Source organism: Penicilliopsis zonata (genome assembly GCF_001890105.1).
Source record: "Penicilliopsis zonata CBS 506.65 unplaced genomic scaffold ASPZOscaffold_10, whole genome shotgun sequence".
Lineage (NCBI taxonomy): Eukaryota > Fungi > Ascomycota > Eurotiomycetes > Eurotiales > Aspergillaceae > Penicilliopsis > Penicilliopsis zonata.
In genome coordinates, this window is record NW_019208919.1 from 1,016,777 (window position 1) to 1,031,910 (window position 15,134).

The 15,134-nt window shown below is 45.5% G+C and overlaps 5 protein-coding genes across 5 annotated transcripts; 3 read left to right on the forward strand and 2 right to left on the reverse strand.

The window, feature by feature from the left end:
• Positions 1-117: 117 nt before the first annotated feature.
• On the forward strand, positions 118-2,428 carry ASPZODRAFT_17393 (hypothetical protein; the record flags this gene model as incomplete). The annotated part of the gene is made up of 6 exons (XM_022727014.1): positions 118-394; positions 445-748; positions 1,022-1,383; positions 1,431-1,554; positions 1,610-1,719; positions 1,767-2,428. The coding sequence occupies 6 exons, from the start codon at positions 118-120 to the stop codon at positions 2,426-2,428; spliced, it is 1,839 nt and encodes a 612-aa protein (XP_022580473.1).
• A 30-nt stretch (positions 2,429-2,458) lies between these two features.
• On the reverse strand, positions 2,459-4,728 carry ASPZODRAFT_17394 (hypothetical protein; the record flags this gene model as incomplete). Its single annotated transcript, XM_022727015.1, has 4 exons — positions 2,459-2,500; positions 2,548-4,071; positions 4,323-4,461; positions 4,505-4,728. 4 exons carry the CDS (start codon positions 4,726-4,728, stop codon positions 2,459-2,461), a joined length of 1,929 nt encoding a protein of 642 aa, XP_022580474.1.
• A 471-nt stretch (positions 4,729-5,199) lies between these two features.
• Positions 5,200-8,637, forward strand: ASPZODRAFT_143828 (hypothetical protein; the record flags this gene model as incomplete). The annotated part of the gene is made up of 2 exons (XM_022724948.1): positions 5,200-6,375; positions 6,424-8,637. The coding sequence occupies 2 exons, from the start codon at positions 5,200-5,202 to the stop codon at positions 8,635-8,637; spliced, it is 3,390 nt and encodes a 1,129-aa protein (XP_022580475.1).
• ASPZODRAFT_99032 (hypothetical protein) lies at positions 8,579-9,246 on the reverse strand. Its single transcript, XM_022730597.1, has 3 exons — positions 9,149-9,246; positions 8,959-9,102; positions 8,579-8,910 (listed from the first exon to the last, which is right to left on the reverse strand). Exons 1-3 carry the CDS (start codon positions 9,206-9,208, stop codon positions 8,659-8,661), a joined length of 456 nt encoding a protein of 151 aa, XP_022580476.1. The 5' UTR covers positions 9,209-9,246; the 3' UTR covers positions 8,579-8,658.
• Positions 9,247-9,661: 415 nt separating this feature from the next.
• Positions 9,662-10,990, forward strand: ASPZODRAFT_17397 (hypothetical protein; the record flags this gene model as incomplete). The annotated part of the gene is made up of 2 exons (XM_022727017.1): positions 9,662-9,725; positions 9,771-10,990. 2 exons carry the CDS (start codon positions 9,662-9,664, stop codon positions 10,988-10,990), a joined length of 1,284 nt encoding a protein of 427 aa, XP_022580477.1.
• Positions 10,991-15,134: the final 4,144 nt, after the last annotated feature.

The window sequence follows — 15,134 nt, forward strand, 5'->3', positions numbered from 1 at the left end:
TATCTATCTATATATGTATATATATATCTATCTATCCATAAGTATATATATATCTATCTATATATATATCTATCTATCCATAAGTATATATATATCTATCTATACATGTCAGACGAAATGTTCGGCGTGCGGCGGGCAGCCCCCCCCGACGTGCCCGCCCTGAAGAGCTTCCTGACGCCGCTGTTCACCGAGGGCGAGTTTGGCGACGGGCTGGTGTTTGGCGAGCTCGAGATGGAGGATTACCTCGACTGGGCGCTGCCACGGGCGCTGGTCGACCCGGCGAAGCTGGTGTATGTGCTCGAGTTCACGGCCAAGAGCTCGGTGCGGACGTACGGGCCGCGTATCGTGGGCTGGTTCTGTATACTGCTTGACGAGCCCGGCCATGTGCCACAGGGTGAGCTATGGAGATACATTCTTGACTATCAGGTTGCTAAGAATAGGTAGGACTCGCGTTTTACAAGACCCGCCTGCTCAATTCCATCCAGGATATCCAGATCTGGCCCAACAAACAGGCCGCAGAGGTGCACCGCCGCTTCACGACGCTCCTGGCCCGCCAGCAGGACGCCCGCCGGGGGATGCAGGCCTCCCCGTCCGGCGCCCAGCTGGCCTGCTTCGCTGTCCACCCTAAATTCCGGGGCGTCGGTCTCTGCAGCCGCATGCTGGCCTGGGCCGCCGAGGTGGCCCAGCAGGCGGGCCTGGCGTCTCTCTATTACCTGGCGGAAGATGGCAAGCCGTTTGTCGCCCAGGGGTTTACCGAGGGGGGGGGGAAGGGGGGGGTTGCATTGTATTCCAGAGATTGTAGATAGTAACACATCTACTATAGTCGTATAGCAGTATAGTAGAATAGTGTAGAGTAGTAGAATTGTAGTTAGGGTTTCAGGGTTTAGGGTTAGGGTTTAGGGTTTAGGGTTTGGTGTAGAAGACCGCTTCGGCCTCCGATACACCGACTCTTCATATCACGTCTACACTATATATACACTACACTATATACTGTCTACACTATATACTGTCTACTTGATAGTGTATACCATACCCCTCAGTCATACCTACACATCATGACGGTCGGCAATCCCGCTCGGGTTTCCGACACTCGCGATCTGGCATCCCTGGCCAAGATCTTGACGACCCGTCTAGACAGCTATCTCGGCGAGGAGAACCGCGAGGAGTCCAAACGCGAGGTGGTGCGTGCCTGCGAGAAGATCGTCTCCCTGGTCCAGACGCCGTTTGAACGCATCTTTGTCGAGACGGCCGGATATGTCGTTTCCGCCGTTGCTTCCATCGCCGTCGCCCTGCGGCTGCCGCATCATGTCTCGGCAGATGCCAGTCGTCCCTCGTCTCTCAGGGACCTTGCTGCCGCGACGGGAGCGCAAGAGGAACTAATCTGTACATGACCTTTCTCCCTCCCTGCCGTCCGTATGCTTACTCTCCAGGGCGCGTCCTTCGCATCCTGACGCAGAAATACATCTTCGAGGAGGTGGCGCCCGGCCAGTACATCCAGAACGCGGCCTCGGAGACGCTGCAGCTGCCCGGAGTAGAAGCTTGGGTGGCAGTCAGGTCTGTAGAATTGAGAGTATGTATTTGACCATCTATGAGGACTAACGATGAACAGCACCGACGACATCCTGCAAGCATCGGCCGCCCTGCTGCCCCTGCTGAAAGAAAACAACTTCCAGATTCCCGTGGAGAGTGGGAGCTGTGCCTTTTCCAAAGCATTCAAAAGTATGCATCCATCCCCCTTCTTCTCTTCCCGACACTGACGATGCAAGCCAACCTGAATCAATTCGAGTATTACTTCGAAGTCGACGCCGAACGCGGCCGCCGCGCCGCCATGTCCATGTCGGCCTTCAACACGACCTCCATGTTCGCCGACTTCCCCTATCCGTTCGACCGTCTCTCCCCAGGCGCCGTGGTGGTCGACATGGGCGGCGGCAGCGGCCACGTCTCGGCCAACATCGCCAAGCAGCACCCGCATCTGCGGTTCATCGTGCAGGACAGCGGCGAGGCCCTGGCGGCAGGCAAGGAAAACAAGGAACTCCGCCATCTCCCGCTGGAATGGCAGGAGTTGGGGCTGTTCGATGCGCAAACCGTGCAGGGGGCCGAGGTATACATGATCCGGCACTGCATGCATGGCTTCACCGACTCGGTGGCCTGCAAGATCCTGCGTGGGGTGGCACCCGCGATGGAAGCGGGCAGATCGCGCATCCTCATCATCGACTGTGTCGTGCCTGATCTGATCGGCGGCGACAGCATGCCCTTTGTCAACGCGACGGATATCATGGCGCTGCTGGGGGGAAATGGCAAGCAACGCAATGCCCGGCAGTGGCAGCAGCTGGTGCAAATGGCCGATCCACGGCTGCAGGTGGTGAACATCTGGAAGCAGGAGAGTCTTGCTTCGGCGGATGCCGTTATTGAGATTGAACTGCATTAGTATATACTCTATATACAACAACCGGCCAGGTTATGGACAAAACTCTGCAAAGCCAAAAGGTCTGCCGACGACCTGTCTGTCTCGGCGCGTAGAAAGCCCGCAACCCCAGCGGCATAAACGTCTCCCATCCGGAACTCGAGCAGACCCCTATCGACGACCTCGCGGACAAGCCAGTCCTGAGTGGCTGCCAGAGCGGCGAGGGAAACATCACACTCCCTGTCCGCCACGTCGATGTGTTTGCGCACGATATGTTTCAGCGGTCTCCATTCGGCGATCTCCAGCAAGACCGCCCCCAGCGAGTAGAGGTCCATGTACATGGCGTACGAGCACGAAGGGTCGCCCAGCGCCTGTGGGTGGCGGTAGACGTCCGACAGGGGGTCTTCGGATGCCTGATCGCTGATCTCCAGGGGAGAGTCGGCGCGCGCAAACGTGAAGCCCGCCAGATACGGTTGTAGGGTGGCATCGGGGGCGAAGAAGAGGATATTCTCTGACCGGATGTTCTTGTGCAGCCAGCCAGAGGTATGGACGGTCAAGAGGGTCTGGCAGATCGCCAACGCCAGTCTGACCCGGGCCGTCACACTCGGCGCCCTCATCTTGGAGTCGCGTAGAAGATCGTGCAGCGAGCGCGGATGGGCGGTGATGTCTGCGCCGGGGGGATAGTCGTACACAAAGACGAACTCGTCGACGTCTTCCACCACCCCGAGACAGGCCAGAGTCATGAACGAACCCGCCCGAGGCCCGGACAGGAGGCGCGCCAGGTTCTCCGACCGTCGCCGCAGCTTCGCCTTGAGCCGGGGATGCACCGGCTTCGACTCACACAGGACCGTCTTGCCCTCGTACTCCCCCGGATAGACACCGCGCGCAGGCGACCGTTGGAGCAGGCTGCGATGCAGAGGATGGACTGGATCTTCTCCGGCCTTCTTCTCCATCTGCGCGCGCTCCACCTTCAGGCCCACGGCGGTGGCCAGGATGGCATCCCCGGGGAAGACGGTGGCCCGGGTACAGCTGGCCTGGAGGGCTTTGAGGGCGGTGATATCCCGGCTCATGTCCACGACGGCCGTCAACGTGTGGCCGACGGTTTGCGCCAGCTCGCGCAGGCGCAGCGGCTCCAGCAGATTCCACAGGGCGTCGACGATCTGGCGCAGATCGTGAACGAGATCCTGGAACTTGGCCTTGTCGACGGCCGCCCACCACAGCCGCCGCGGCAGCGACGCCTGGCTCTGGATGAGCTGCGCCCGGGCGAGGATCTCCCCGCGGCGTTGACTCGACACGGCCAGCATGGGCAGGGGTTCTTCCACTGGCACCTTTTGAGGCTCCTCGCGGCTGTCGACCAGCAGGTCGAGCGAGTATCGCTGCCGCAGCTTGGAACTGTCGAGTCGGTCGCGCAGCTGGACGAGCAGCTCTTCGGCGAGGCGCTGGTTGACCTGCGGCGCGATGCAGTTGGTGGTGGTCAGTCCGACGGCGTCTGCCCACTGCAGACAGCGGTACTCCTCGACGGTCAGCATCGTGAGCAGGAAGCTGGCGTCTTTGCCGAGATTCTGCGCCGACGACAGCGTGGTGAAGCCCTGGATGCAGCCGGCAAACACCTGGAAGGCCAGGGGGGGGATTGCCAGGGCCAGCCCGGCAGCTGTTATGGGGTCCATCTATAATGATAGATGATAAGAGGATAGATTATGAGGATATCATAAGAGGATAGATTAAGAGGATATCATAAGAGGGATCATAAGAGGATAGATTAAAACGTTGTGGGTTACCCCGCTCTTAGAATGCACATTAGAATATAAAAAGATATACAGAAATGAATAGAATAGAATAGAATAGAATAGAATAGAATAGAATAGAATAGAATATATATAATATTAATACTTCATATATCACCAGTTAAACCCTCTACTTTGGCCGAGTCCAAGATTTCTCCCTCTGTCAACCGGCCAGTCTCGACGACTCGCCCATCCACCCGCTGGTACCGGGCCAGCACAGGCACATTATGGACATTCCAGCTGCTGCGGTACACATTCTTGGGATCTCTCCATCTAAGGAGTCAGTATTGAATACAAAAAGCGGATTCCGACGCACTCTTCTCTCTGTCCGACGGCGACAATAGCCACGGTTGGCGCCTCTTCGGCCAAGAACGCGCCTTGGATATGGGGCCACGCAGCCCGCACGTCGGGGCACCAGGGCTGGCCGGTGATCGGATCGTCAGAGGCGATGAACGCAATGAAGAGCTTCGCCTTGGGGGCTTCAGGCAGGGCGAGGAGCCTGGCGGAGGCTGGGAGAATGAAGTTTTTCAGGATGGGCATGGTGGGGATTGTGTTGAGAAAGTTTAGTTTACAAGTTAAGATTAGATACACACAGGATGTATACCAGTTCTATTTAAGAATACATTATTTCTATTCAAAAATATATTATTTATTTAGAAAATTCACTTTGCAAGTGTTTAAGATTAGATACAGCACACAGGATGCATACAAGTATATTTAATAAGTTCAAGGATATATTATTTATTTATGTTAATATAGAAATATATATAATCCTAGGAACAATATATAGTCTACAGTATATCATCTATTCTTCTTTAGTCATTAATATATATAAAACATAATGTCAGATCTAATTATAGCAACCCAATACTTAATCCTAATAATCCGCTGGATGGACACATACATAATATTAGACAATATTACTTCATATTACTCATATTACTTCATATTACTCATATTACTTCATATTACTCATATTACTTCATATTACTCATATTACTTCATATTACTATGTCAGGTCGGCCAGAGACGTCTCGAGGGGAAACATCAGAGATAGCATCAAGATCAGAAGGCGCTCAATACATCCCCCATGTATTCGACTTTGTGGGCATCCACAGACCGGCCAACTCGCGCTCGTCCGTCCCCAGCGTGCATCTGGAACCGCTGGCCGTCGACCAGTCGGTGGTGATCGGCCATGGGGCGTCCTTCACCGCGTTCCAGCGCAGTATCCCGGCCCTCCCGACAGGGTCTCAGACTGCAGAGATGGCCGACTGGTCGCTGACTGTGCGCAACGTGTCCAAAGCCCCGGAGAAGGTCGTCTACAAGGTTGCCCGGGTGGCCTTTACGGCGACGGGGGTGTCGACTGCGGCGACGCGGCCGGCGATGAAAGCCGCGCTGATGGAACTGTACGCCCTGATGCACGAGCCGCTGCAGAGACATCCGAACATCATCAAGCTGCTCGGGCTGGCGTGGGGAGCCAACTTGTTCGATCCGACGCATCGTCTGCCGGTTCTGGTGGTGGAGTACGCCGAGCACGGCAGCCTGGCGGAGCTTCAGGCGCAAACGAAGCTATCCCCGGCGGCCAAACGCGGTCTCGCGCTGGACATCGGACGAGGCCTGCAGATGCTGCATCGCTGTGGGATCGTGCATGGCGACGTCAAGTCGGAGAACGTGTTGATCTTCCGGCATGCGGAGCGTGAATACATCGCCAAGATGTCTGACTTTGGCTTCTCGACGGTGCGCGAGGCTGCCTCCGAGGAGGTCTTCATGGGCGGCACTCGGCCCTGGAAGGCTCCAGAGACCCGGAATCGCGTGGCGAGGGAGAGAATGGCAGCGACAGACGTCTATTCATACGGGCTGCTGCTCTGGCGACTGGCGGCGGATGGACACAGCCCATTCGGCTTCATAGACTGCTTGTTGCCCATCGACCGGATGAAGGAAGAGGACGTCTTGATCGAGAACACCGGCCTGGATAGATGGTTTGTCCAATACCAGCAGGAATCTGCAGCCGATCTGAAGGCAGATGCCTTCTACACTCTCCTCCCTGCTGCATTGAACAGATGTCTGAGTGTGGACCCAGCCAAACGAGATCTGACTGAAGCCATTGCAGCGTTACAGAATGGCCTGGGGAAGGACCCGGAGACTGAACAGAATGTTGAGCCAGAGATTCTCCATCTCAGCTATGAAGTGTGTATCAGATCTCCCGATGTGTGCACAACATGCTCACCACTATAGAACCACACGCTCTCATGGCAACAGACACGCCAGCTGGAACCGGGGGTGCAGGCATTCATCTTCAATGCATTCTATCACAAGGTCGAGGAGATGCTGTCCAGTAAAGTCATCAACTGTCCTGACTGCTTCGTGCTGGCCTCGTACTACATCAACGGCTACGGCACGGCGGTCGACCATCAAGCGGCACGTCGACTGCTTGAACGCTGCTCCCGGCCTGAATACAACCATCCCTCGTCCCGGGCATATTCGTATCGAATCGTCAAAGCCCTGGATCCAGAATACACCATGACGCCCGCCGACTACGACAATCTCTCCGTCATGGCGCTGCGAGGCTCCCGTCCGGCCCTCTGCGACCTGAAAGACGTGGCACCCGCGCAATACGCCTGGAGCCAGCCCATCCTGCGTGATGTCCTTGCCGGCGTCGGCGCGAGCTTCTTCCACGACACGAACATGCTGGGCTTCGCGCATCGCCAGTGGGTATACACCTTTGACCGGCCGGAGATGCTGGTGACGAACCTGCGGCCGCTGCAGAAGATCGCCGAGCACAAGGTCAACCGCCGGGGAGACGGCATCCTGCATCTGGCGGCATCGACAGGCCGCATCCAGGCCGTCGAGAGTCTGCTGGGTGCATTTCCTCTCGACATCAACCAGCGGAACGAGGCCGGAGAGACTCCCCTGTTGTGTGCGTGTCGTGCAGGCCAACTGGCGACGGTCTTGCGTCTGGTGCAACTCAACGCAGACGCATCCATCGCTGCAGCCAACGGCGAAAGCTGTCTGCATTGGCTGGTGTCCTTTCAAGACATTGAGGCTGTCGGCGAGGCCTTGTTGCAGACAGGAGCCCCCCTGCGAGGATATACAAGGGAAAGAGTGGCATACTCCGACTTTCCAGCCGGGATAGACGTCGACTTTCAGATTGCGGGAACGCCTCTGACTTGGGCCATCCATCATGACCGGCCCGACATTGTCAGGTTCCTGGTATCCAAGAACATCTGGGTGGCGCTGGACGAGACGAGGGACAGTCAATGGGCCGTGTCACCACTGGAATATGCCGCCTTCTTCCACCACGTCGAATGTCTGCAAGTCCTGATGGATGCGCTCGACCAGGCAGGCGCACGGTATAGCATGGCGCCCATCCTGACGGCAGCTGTCCATGCGGCCGACACGTTTTCCATGATCCTCCGCAACGGCGCGCGGTATCGCCAGCGACTGCATGCGACGCTGGACGTGTGTCTGGCGAGATCACGGCCGATCGTCTTCGGCTCTGGCATCGGCGGCTTCGACACGAGTCTGCTCTTCTTTGCGGTCAGTGAAGCCCATGATGAAGTGGTGGAATATCTCCTCTCCCAACCGGGGGACGACGACCAAGACGCTCTCTCCGGCGCGTATACTCGCCGTGACATCAACCGGCCGGCCGCAGACCATCGTCGCACGCCCGTCCTCGAGGCCATCCGATGGAACCGCAAACACATTGTCGAGCTGCTGCTGTCTCACGGGGCGGACATCACTGCCTCGGCCAGGAATCCGTTCACGAATGAACTCACCTGGACAGGCTTCCATATCCTCGCCACAGCCGGTCATGACCTTGGTGATATATCGTACTTGCTCAAGGCTGGGCTGTCGCTCCAGGAATTGCCTTCGACCGAGAGTCCATTCCTGGTGGCCCTCCAGCACAACGTGTTCGATCTGGCGTCTTCATTGTTGACTGCCGGGGCACAAGTCAGCGCCCTGTGCTGTGACGCCGGGTTTTTGTCTCTTGAATACCCTACCAGCGTTCTCGGCCATCTCATCGCCGCGTCTGCACAGCATACGATTCCCCGGCTGAGATACCTGCTGCGGTGTTCTGTCGACTTCATCGTCGAGCCGACTCGACAGCTGAGTGCCCTCCATCGCGCCGCCTGGGCATACAAGGGTATCATGCATCGAGGAGAGAAGAAAGACCCGGTGACACGCCATGGATACGACATGATGGTCAATCGAGACATCATGGCCGAGCTGCTGGAGAAATGGGGAACGGCAGAACACGTCAATCTCCCCTGTGGGATCCATGGGCGGACAGCCTTGCATCTGGCTGTGGCGGCGGGGAATATCCATGCTGTTGAGCTGCTGCGTGGCAAGGCCGATGCCTCTCTTCGTGATGACCTGGGGATGAACGCTTTAGAGTTGGCAAAGTCTAGTTTAGAAAAAGGGTCTGCTATTGTTGATCTTTTATCATAAAAGGATAATCAAATATTATTTCTATTCACACCACTTCTTCAAGTCGTTATTATATTGGATGAACCCGTTCTGCGTCTTCTCCCTCAAGCCGATTGATCGAGCAACGGAACCCTCACTCATGATAAAAGACAGCAGGCCCGTGAACTTCTCTTCATGTGTAAAGGTCGTCCCCCCTGGCGTCGTCTTGCTCGACTCAAAGCGGAAGATGTGTTGACCCTTGAACGTCCCCATCAGGCCGCTCCCTTGCCACCGGAAACACGCGGGCGAGTTTTCCTGTTTCTCAGCAGACAGTCAAAAGATTGATGGGAAGATGCGACCTACAAGAAGAGTCGGCTCAAAGGTCATCCCGTCCAGCTCATTGTGCATTTTGAGCCCCGGGTTGAGCGGCTCGCCCGGCACGAGGGGACCAAGAACCTTGAACAAGCCGTTGGGATGGTAATTGGGGAGTTGGGAGAAGTCCAGGAACTGAACATGTCAGTATATGAAATTAGATAGTGTTGATAATAAATACCTTCTCCCGTACTGCTTCTGGAGAAGCCGAGATCTCAATGCTGGTGCTAATATGGTACATTGTGAGAAGTGGTTTAAACACTTAATAGTGAATCTAGGATAGTCAAGTATTATAAGAAATATCATTAGTGAAAATAAATTAATGAAATAAAGTAGAACTTAATGTCTTCTTATATCTTTCTATGGCCTTTACACTAAGACTAAAATAATAAGCTCCGCGCAATGAGCCGCAAGAGGTTAGCGCCAGACTCATTAGCATAAGATTCTATTCTTAATAAGTAATAGAATTCACTAATTAGTATCACTAGAAATAAGGACCTAATATGTATACTTATATAATATAAGTAGGGAACTCATAGTTAAATAAATATCTTTAATCTGATTATAATAAGTCAATCTGATTATAATAAGTCATTATGGCGGACTGCACTACATGTAGCTGCAGTCCGCCATAGTCCACGTTATCATTATCTGCAGTTATCTTTAATCTGGATGATTCTTGTGCAGACTCAGCATGGTGAATGTGGGAGGGAGGTCTAAAGGCTGCTCGACGTGTCGTCAACGGCGAGTCAAGTGCGGTAAGTGGGATTTGGATAGCATCAGCAGCAGACTAACCCGTCCAGATGAGACTCGCCCGGTATGCCAGCGGTGCCAGAAGGGTGGTCTGGCCTGTGAGGGGCCGCGGGAAACGGCTTTCATCCAGGGAACGATCGTGAAGTCAAGAAGGAGGATGAAGGAGGATCAAACCGAGGGTGGTCAGACATCTACAAGGCGGCCCGATCCGCCATTGAATGAGATCATTGCGATATCTCCGCCGAGCCAAGTCGACGTCTATATCTGCTTCTCACGCAGGTATCTTCGTCGCGGCGCGGCGATCGACCTGGCGCTGCAGAAAATGTCCCCAAGTGAGCTTGTGGCAAGCACAAACACCCGGATCTTCCCCCAGGCGATCCTCAGCTTCGGCAGCATCCTGTTCGGCACCCATCATGACCAGCGGGCGATCGTCGGCCGGGGATACGCCCTGTACAGCGTGGCGCTGAGACAGCTAAACAAGGCCCTGGCAGAGGAACACTGCTACACGCGCGACGAGGTCATCCTCACCGTCGCCACCCTGGCGATTCTGGAGTCTCTGGTGCCCACCAGCCCCAATAGTTACCTGCAACACATGCTGGGCCTGGAGCGACTGCTGGAGCTGCGCGGGCCCAGATCATTCTCCCCCTTATCCGCCGTGCTGTTCAAGAGTGTGCGGCATATGATTCTCTTTGCCTCTCTGCGGACGGGCAAGCCGTCCATCCTGGCGAGGGCGGAATGGAAGCAGGCGCTGCGGGAGACCTGCTCGGAGGAGGAGATGCAGGAACAAGACCTGTTTGACATCCTGGCGGACTGTACGGTTCTCGCCAACAACGAATCTGAAGCCCTGGAGTTACTGCTCTTCCTCGATGCCTGGAGGCAGCGTTGGGAGGGCGATGGACGGAATGCCTATGTTGAAATATCCCACCATGGCCAGACTCATTTCGGCTTCCTCAACCAGCCAGCAGCCATCATGTTCATGTTCTACAACACAACCCTCATCTACGTGCTGCAGATCCTGGCCGCGTCCAGCACCGAGGGCGAATACGTCTCCATGCAGCGGGCCGCCGCGCTGGCAGTCTGTCGCTGTCTCCCCTATTACCAGCAGACACGCAGGGACGATGATTCCTCGCCGATTGTGCACTGGGCGGCAACGACTGCCTGGACGACACTGAGCAGGAATGAGTGTGAGGAGAGGCAATGGGGGGAGGATTTATTATTCACCAGCCGAGATATTGTCGCCAGGGGGTTATGGAATAGCATTAAGATGTAGTATTTAATTAATATAATATTTTAATATAAACTATTACTACTTAACTATTAATACATATTAACTATTAATATAATGCTACATTAAGTTAGTGTGGGGTACTATAAGCCCGGCCAGGTTACAGGTCAGGCGCCCCTTAAAAAAGCCAAGGCGCCTTATGCCAAGACGCTAATAGTTAAGTAAGAGTAAGTAAGCTATATTTAGGGTATAAATAGTTTATAGGGCACCTTAGCTTAATTACTTTTTTATTACTATCTTATAACTTAATAACTACTTATATTTTTTTTATCTAAATTTTAGCTATTAATAAGTATTTATGTAAGCAGTGACCTTACACTGCTTGGGGGTTGATGGGTGAGATGTCAGTACAACTGGATAATAGTAAGGTCTAGGGATATGAGAAGTCTATGGTAGGTCTAATAAGAGAATAAGATAAAGTACTTGAGGTCCTAGTATCTATCTAGGGGGATTATATATATCCTAACTCTAAGTGGGGTACTTGATGGGTGCCCGACCGATGCCCAACATCCAGGACCTAGAGGATCTTAACTATGCATAGACGACAGTCCACTATGGCAGAAAAAGATTTTTCTACTATTATTAACCACCATCTATATATAGTTAAATTATAAAATAAATATAATAAGTTATCTTATAATACTTTATTCTTCTTTAATACTTAAGAATAATAAAAAGGCTAATAGTACCCCTTAATTAATTACTAATTAATTTACTATTAATTACTAATTAATTTACTATTAATTACTAATTAATCTCTTTATTATAAATAATATTATTAGAATTAATTTAGACTTAAAGGATGCGGCAAGCATCCTAAAAAGCTTTTTTAATATAAAGATTTATTAATAATTATTAGCTAGTTAATTACTAATTAATTCCTAAATACTTATAACTTAGTATATAAATATTTCTTATATAGTTATATATTAATCTACTCTAAACTTACTTTATTAAATATACTTATAATTTACTAGAGTATCTCTAAATATATCCTAAAGATTATTTATATATTATTTAATACTCTAATTAATTAAAATTAATAATTAAGAAAATAATTAAAGGTATAAGTACTTCTTAATTATTTAGTAATTAATAACTAAGCACTTTTAATACTAGATGTAATATTTAATAAGATAAGGTTACTAAAACTAGATAGCCTAGATAATATTATTCTTTAATAATATTTAATATAAATATAGTTACTACTTATATACTAGAGTAAAGTTATATAAATATGCTTTATTAATATTAAAGTCTTTATATTATAATTATATAACTAAAGATACTTAGGATATAATTAAAAAGATATAATATAATCTCCCTTTCCTTAAGGTTAATCCTAGAAAATATAAAGCTTATTAATAAGTGCTTTATAAATACTTACTTATTAATTACTAAATAATTATAATAAGTATTATATAGTTTAAAAATTTTTTAACACAAAACTATATTACTACTTATATTAGGGTAATATATATTAAGTAGTGATTAAAGACCTTCTATAATTAATAAGTATTTAATAAATAATTAGATAATAGTCTTTAATTACTTCTAGAATCTATAAGGCCAATCTAAGACCTATATTAAATATATTAATATATTTATTAACTTAATAAGTTATTATACTAATTAATAAATTTCTATTAATAGAAGGATTAATATTCCTTTCTTAAAAGATCTTTTTAATAAAAAGATTATATTAGTATTTAAGAAGTATAGTATAATTAAGAGGTTAAATATAAGGAGTAAATAGTATTATATATTTTTTAATATTCCCTAATTATATAATAATTAATTACTAATTATTTTAAGCTATAAATTATATTTAAGGTAATAGTATTCTATAAATGGTTTAATACTCTATAATATATTATTAGTTAATACTAGTTAATTTAAAGGCCTACCTCTTTTATATCTTTATTTTTATTAAGATATATTTATATTTACTACCTCCCCCCTTAAAGCCCCTAGTATTAATTATAAAGGGTATCTTAAAGATAGTAATAAGTTTAAATAAACCTTTATTAACACTTAATAAGTACTTCTTAATTAATTATAGAGTATTTATATTAATTAAGTTAGACTAATTTCTATATAGCCTTACTCTAAAAGAACTTTATAAAAAGTATTAAGCTAAATCTCTAATTAATCTTTATTAAAGCCTTATAAATTATAATTAATTATCTCTTATTATTTATAAGTAGAAATTACTTTATTATTTATAGAGTTAAGATATAAATAGATTATTATTTAAGCTAGAAAAAAATTAGTAAACTATAGTAATTAGTCTTTAATTATATAATAATTATTTACTAACTGGTTAGAACTATACTTAAGATATCTTTATAAATATAAATAATATTATAATTATTTATATACTACTTAAATAGATATAATTATTTATTATACTAGATTTATTTAAAGTAAATATATCCTTTAAATAACTATAATAAAAAGACCTAAATAAGGTTATATTTACTTAATATCTACTAGAGAATAAAAAAGGTAAGCTAAATAATCTTTAATTATTTCTTAATTAGCTACTAATTATTTAGTAATCACCCTTTATTATATTATTATTAATTATGATTTTTATAAAGGATATTATCTTTTATTTAAATATATCTTTAAATATATGATAAAATTATATTATATAGAGAAAGTCTCTTTTACTTTATAGGATAGTTATAGTATTTAAGTAATTATTATAAATATAAATATAAAATAATATAGTAGTAAATAATTCCTAATTAATCCCTAAATAATTAAAGAATATTCTATAAATACTTATTTTATTTATTAAGTCTTATAAACTATCTTTATAAAATTGATCCTTAGCATCTTCCTATAGAGGAGTAGAGGCCCCATTTAATTCTATTTTATTATATTTATTTTAAGTAGGGTATTTAATAAGTTCTATAAAAATTAATATTTAATTAATATTATCCTAGTATAGATAATTAAATGACATCTATTTTATATACTAAGACTAAAGAGGCCTATCTAAAGATACTAGACTTTATTATAGGTTTACTAAACACCCTCTAGTCACTTATTAATTATTTACTAATTACTTTATTATAAAATATAAGCCTACTATTTCTATTAAGAATTAGGCACAGTATAAAAAGTAGAAAAATATTTACTTAAGTCTTAATAAAGCATACTCTTAATTCCCTTTTAGTATATTTAATTATATTTATAAACACACTAATATAGTTAAATGAATATATTATAAATTAAATATATAAGAAAAGTAGTTAAGTATTTTAAAAGTAGTTTAAGAGTACTTTATAATTAATTAGTAGTTATTTAGGCCTTTATTAACTAATAATAAGGCTTATAATCTTAATTCTTAAGATATATAGTAATATTAGATAAATTATAATTATAATATCTAATATTAATATAGCTTAATAATAACTATAGGGCATCTTTATTATAATATATAAAAATAGGGTATATTAAATAATCTTTAATTAATTATTAAATACTTATATACTTTAGTAAATAAAGCTTAATAATTATAATAAAATAAGGAGCTAGTTAATAATAATATTATTATAGCTTTATTAACTAATTAGCCTTTATAATAATAGTAATCTTAAGGATCTAGTTCTTCTAATTAATATAGAAGATTATAGTCCTCTTAAGGCTACTTAAGGTAAGAAGGTCTTATTATTTAATAAGTATTTCCTAAATACTTATTAAGTACCTAGGAGTTTATCTCTTTAGTAGGTTATAATTATAAATATTAATACTAATTCTTATAATTAAGCTCTTAACACTATTTAAAAAGAAATTAAAAAGAAGAAACTTATTATATAATTACTTAAGAAATAATTAGTAAATAAATAGTAATAACTAGTAATTAAGGAAATAAATAATATAGGTAGTTAAAAATAGTCTTCTAAATAATAATAATTTATTTATTAACTAAATATTTTAAATAACTTAGTATATATATATATATATATATGCTGAGAATATATATATATATGCTAAATATATATATATATATGCTAAATATATATATATATATGCTAAATATATATATATATATGCTAAATATATATATATATATACTAAATATATATATATATATACTAAATATATATATATATAT

What these genes read in the sequence shown, in the direction of transcription:
- ASPZODRAFT_99032 (XM_022730597.1), bottom strand. Translation starts at nt 9,208, where the DNA reads ATGTACCATATTAGCACCAGCATTGAGATCTCGGCTTCTCCAGAAGCA. An exon ending in CAGAAGCAGTACGGGAGAAG is followed by an intron (nt 9,103 to 9,148) that starts GTATTTATTATC and finishes TGACATGTTCAG; the next exon opens with TTCCTGGACTTCTCCCAACT. An exon ending in CCTTTGAGCCGACTCTTCTT is followed by an intron (nt 8,911 to 8,958) that starts GTAGGTCGCATC and finishes GCTGAGAAACAG; the next exon opens with GAAAACTCGCCCGCGTGTTT.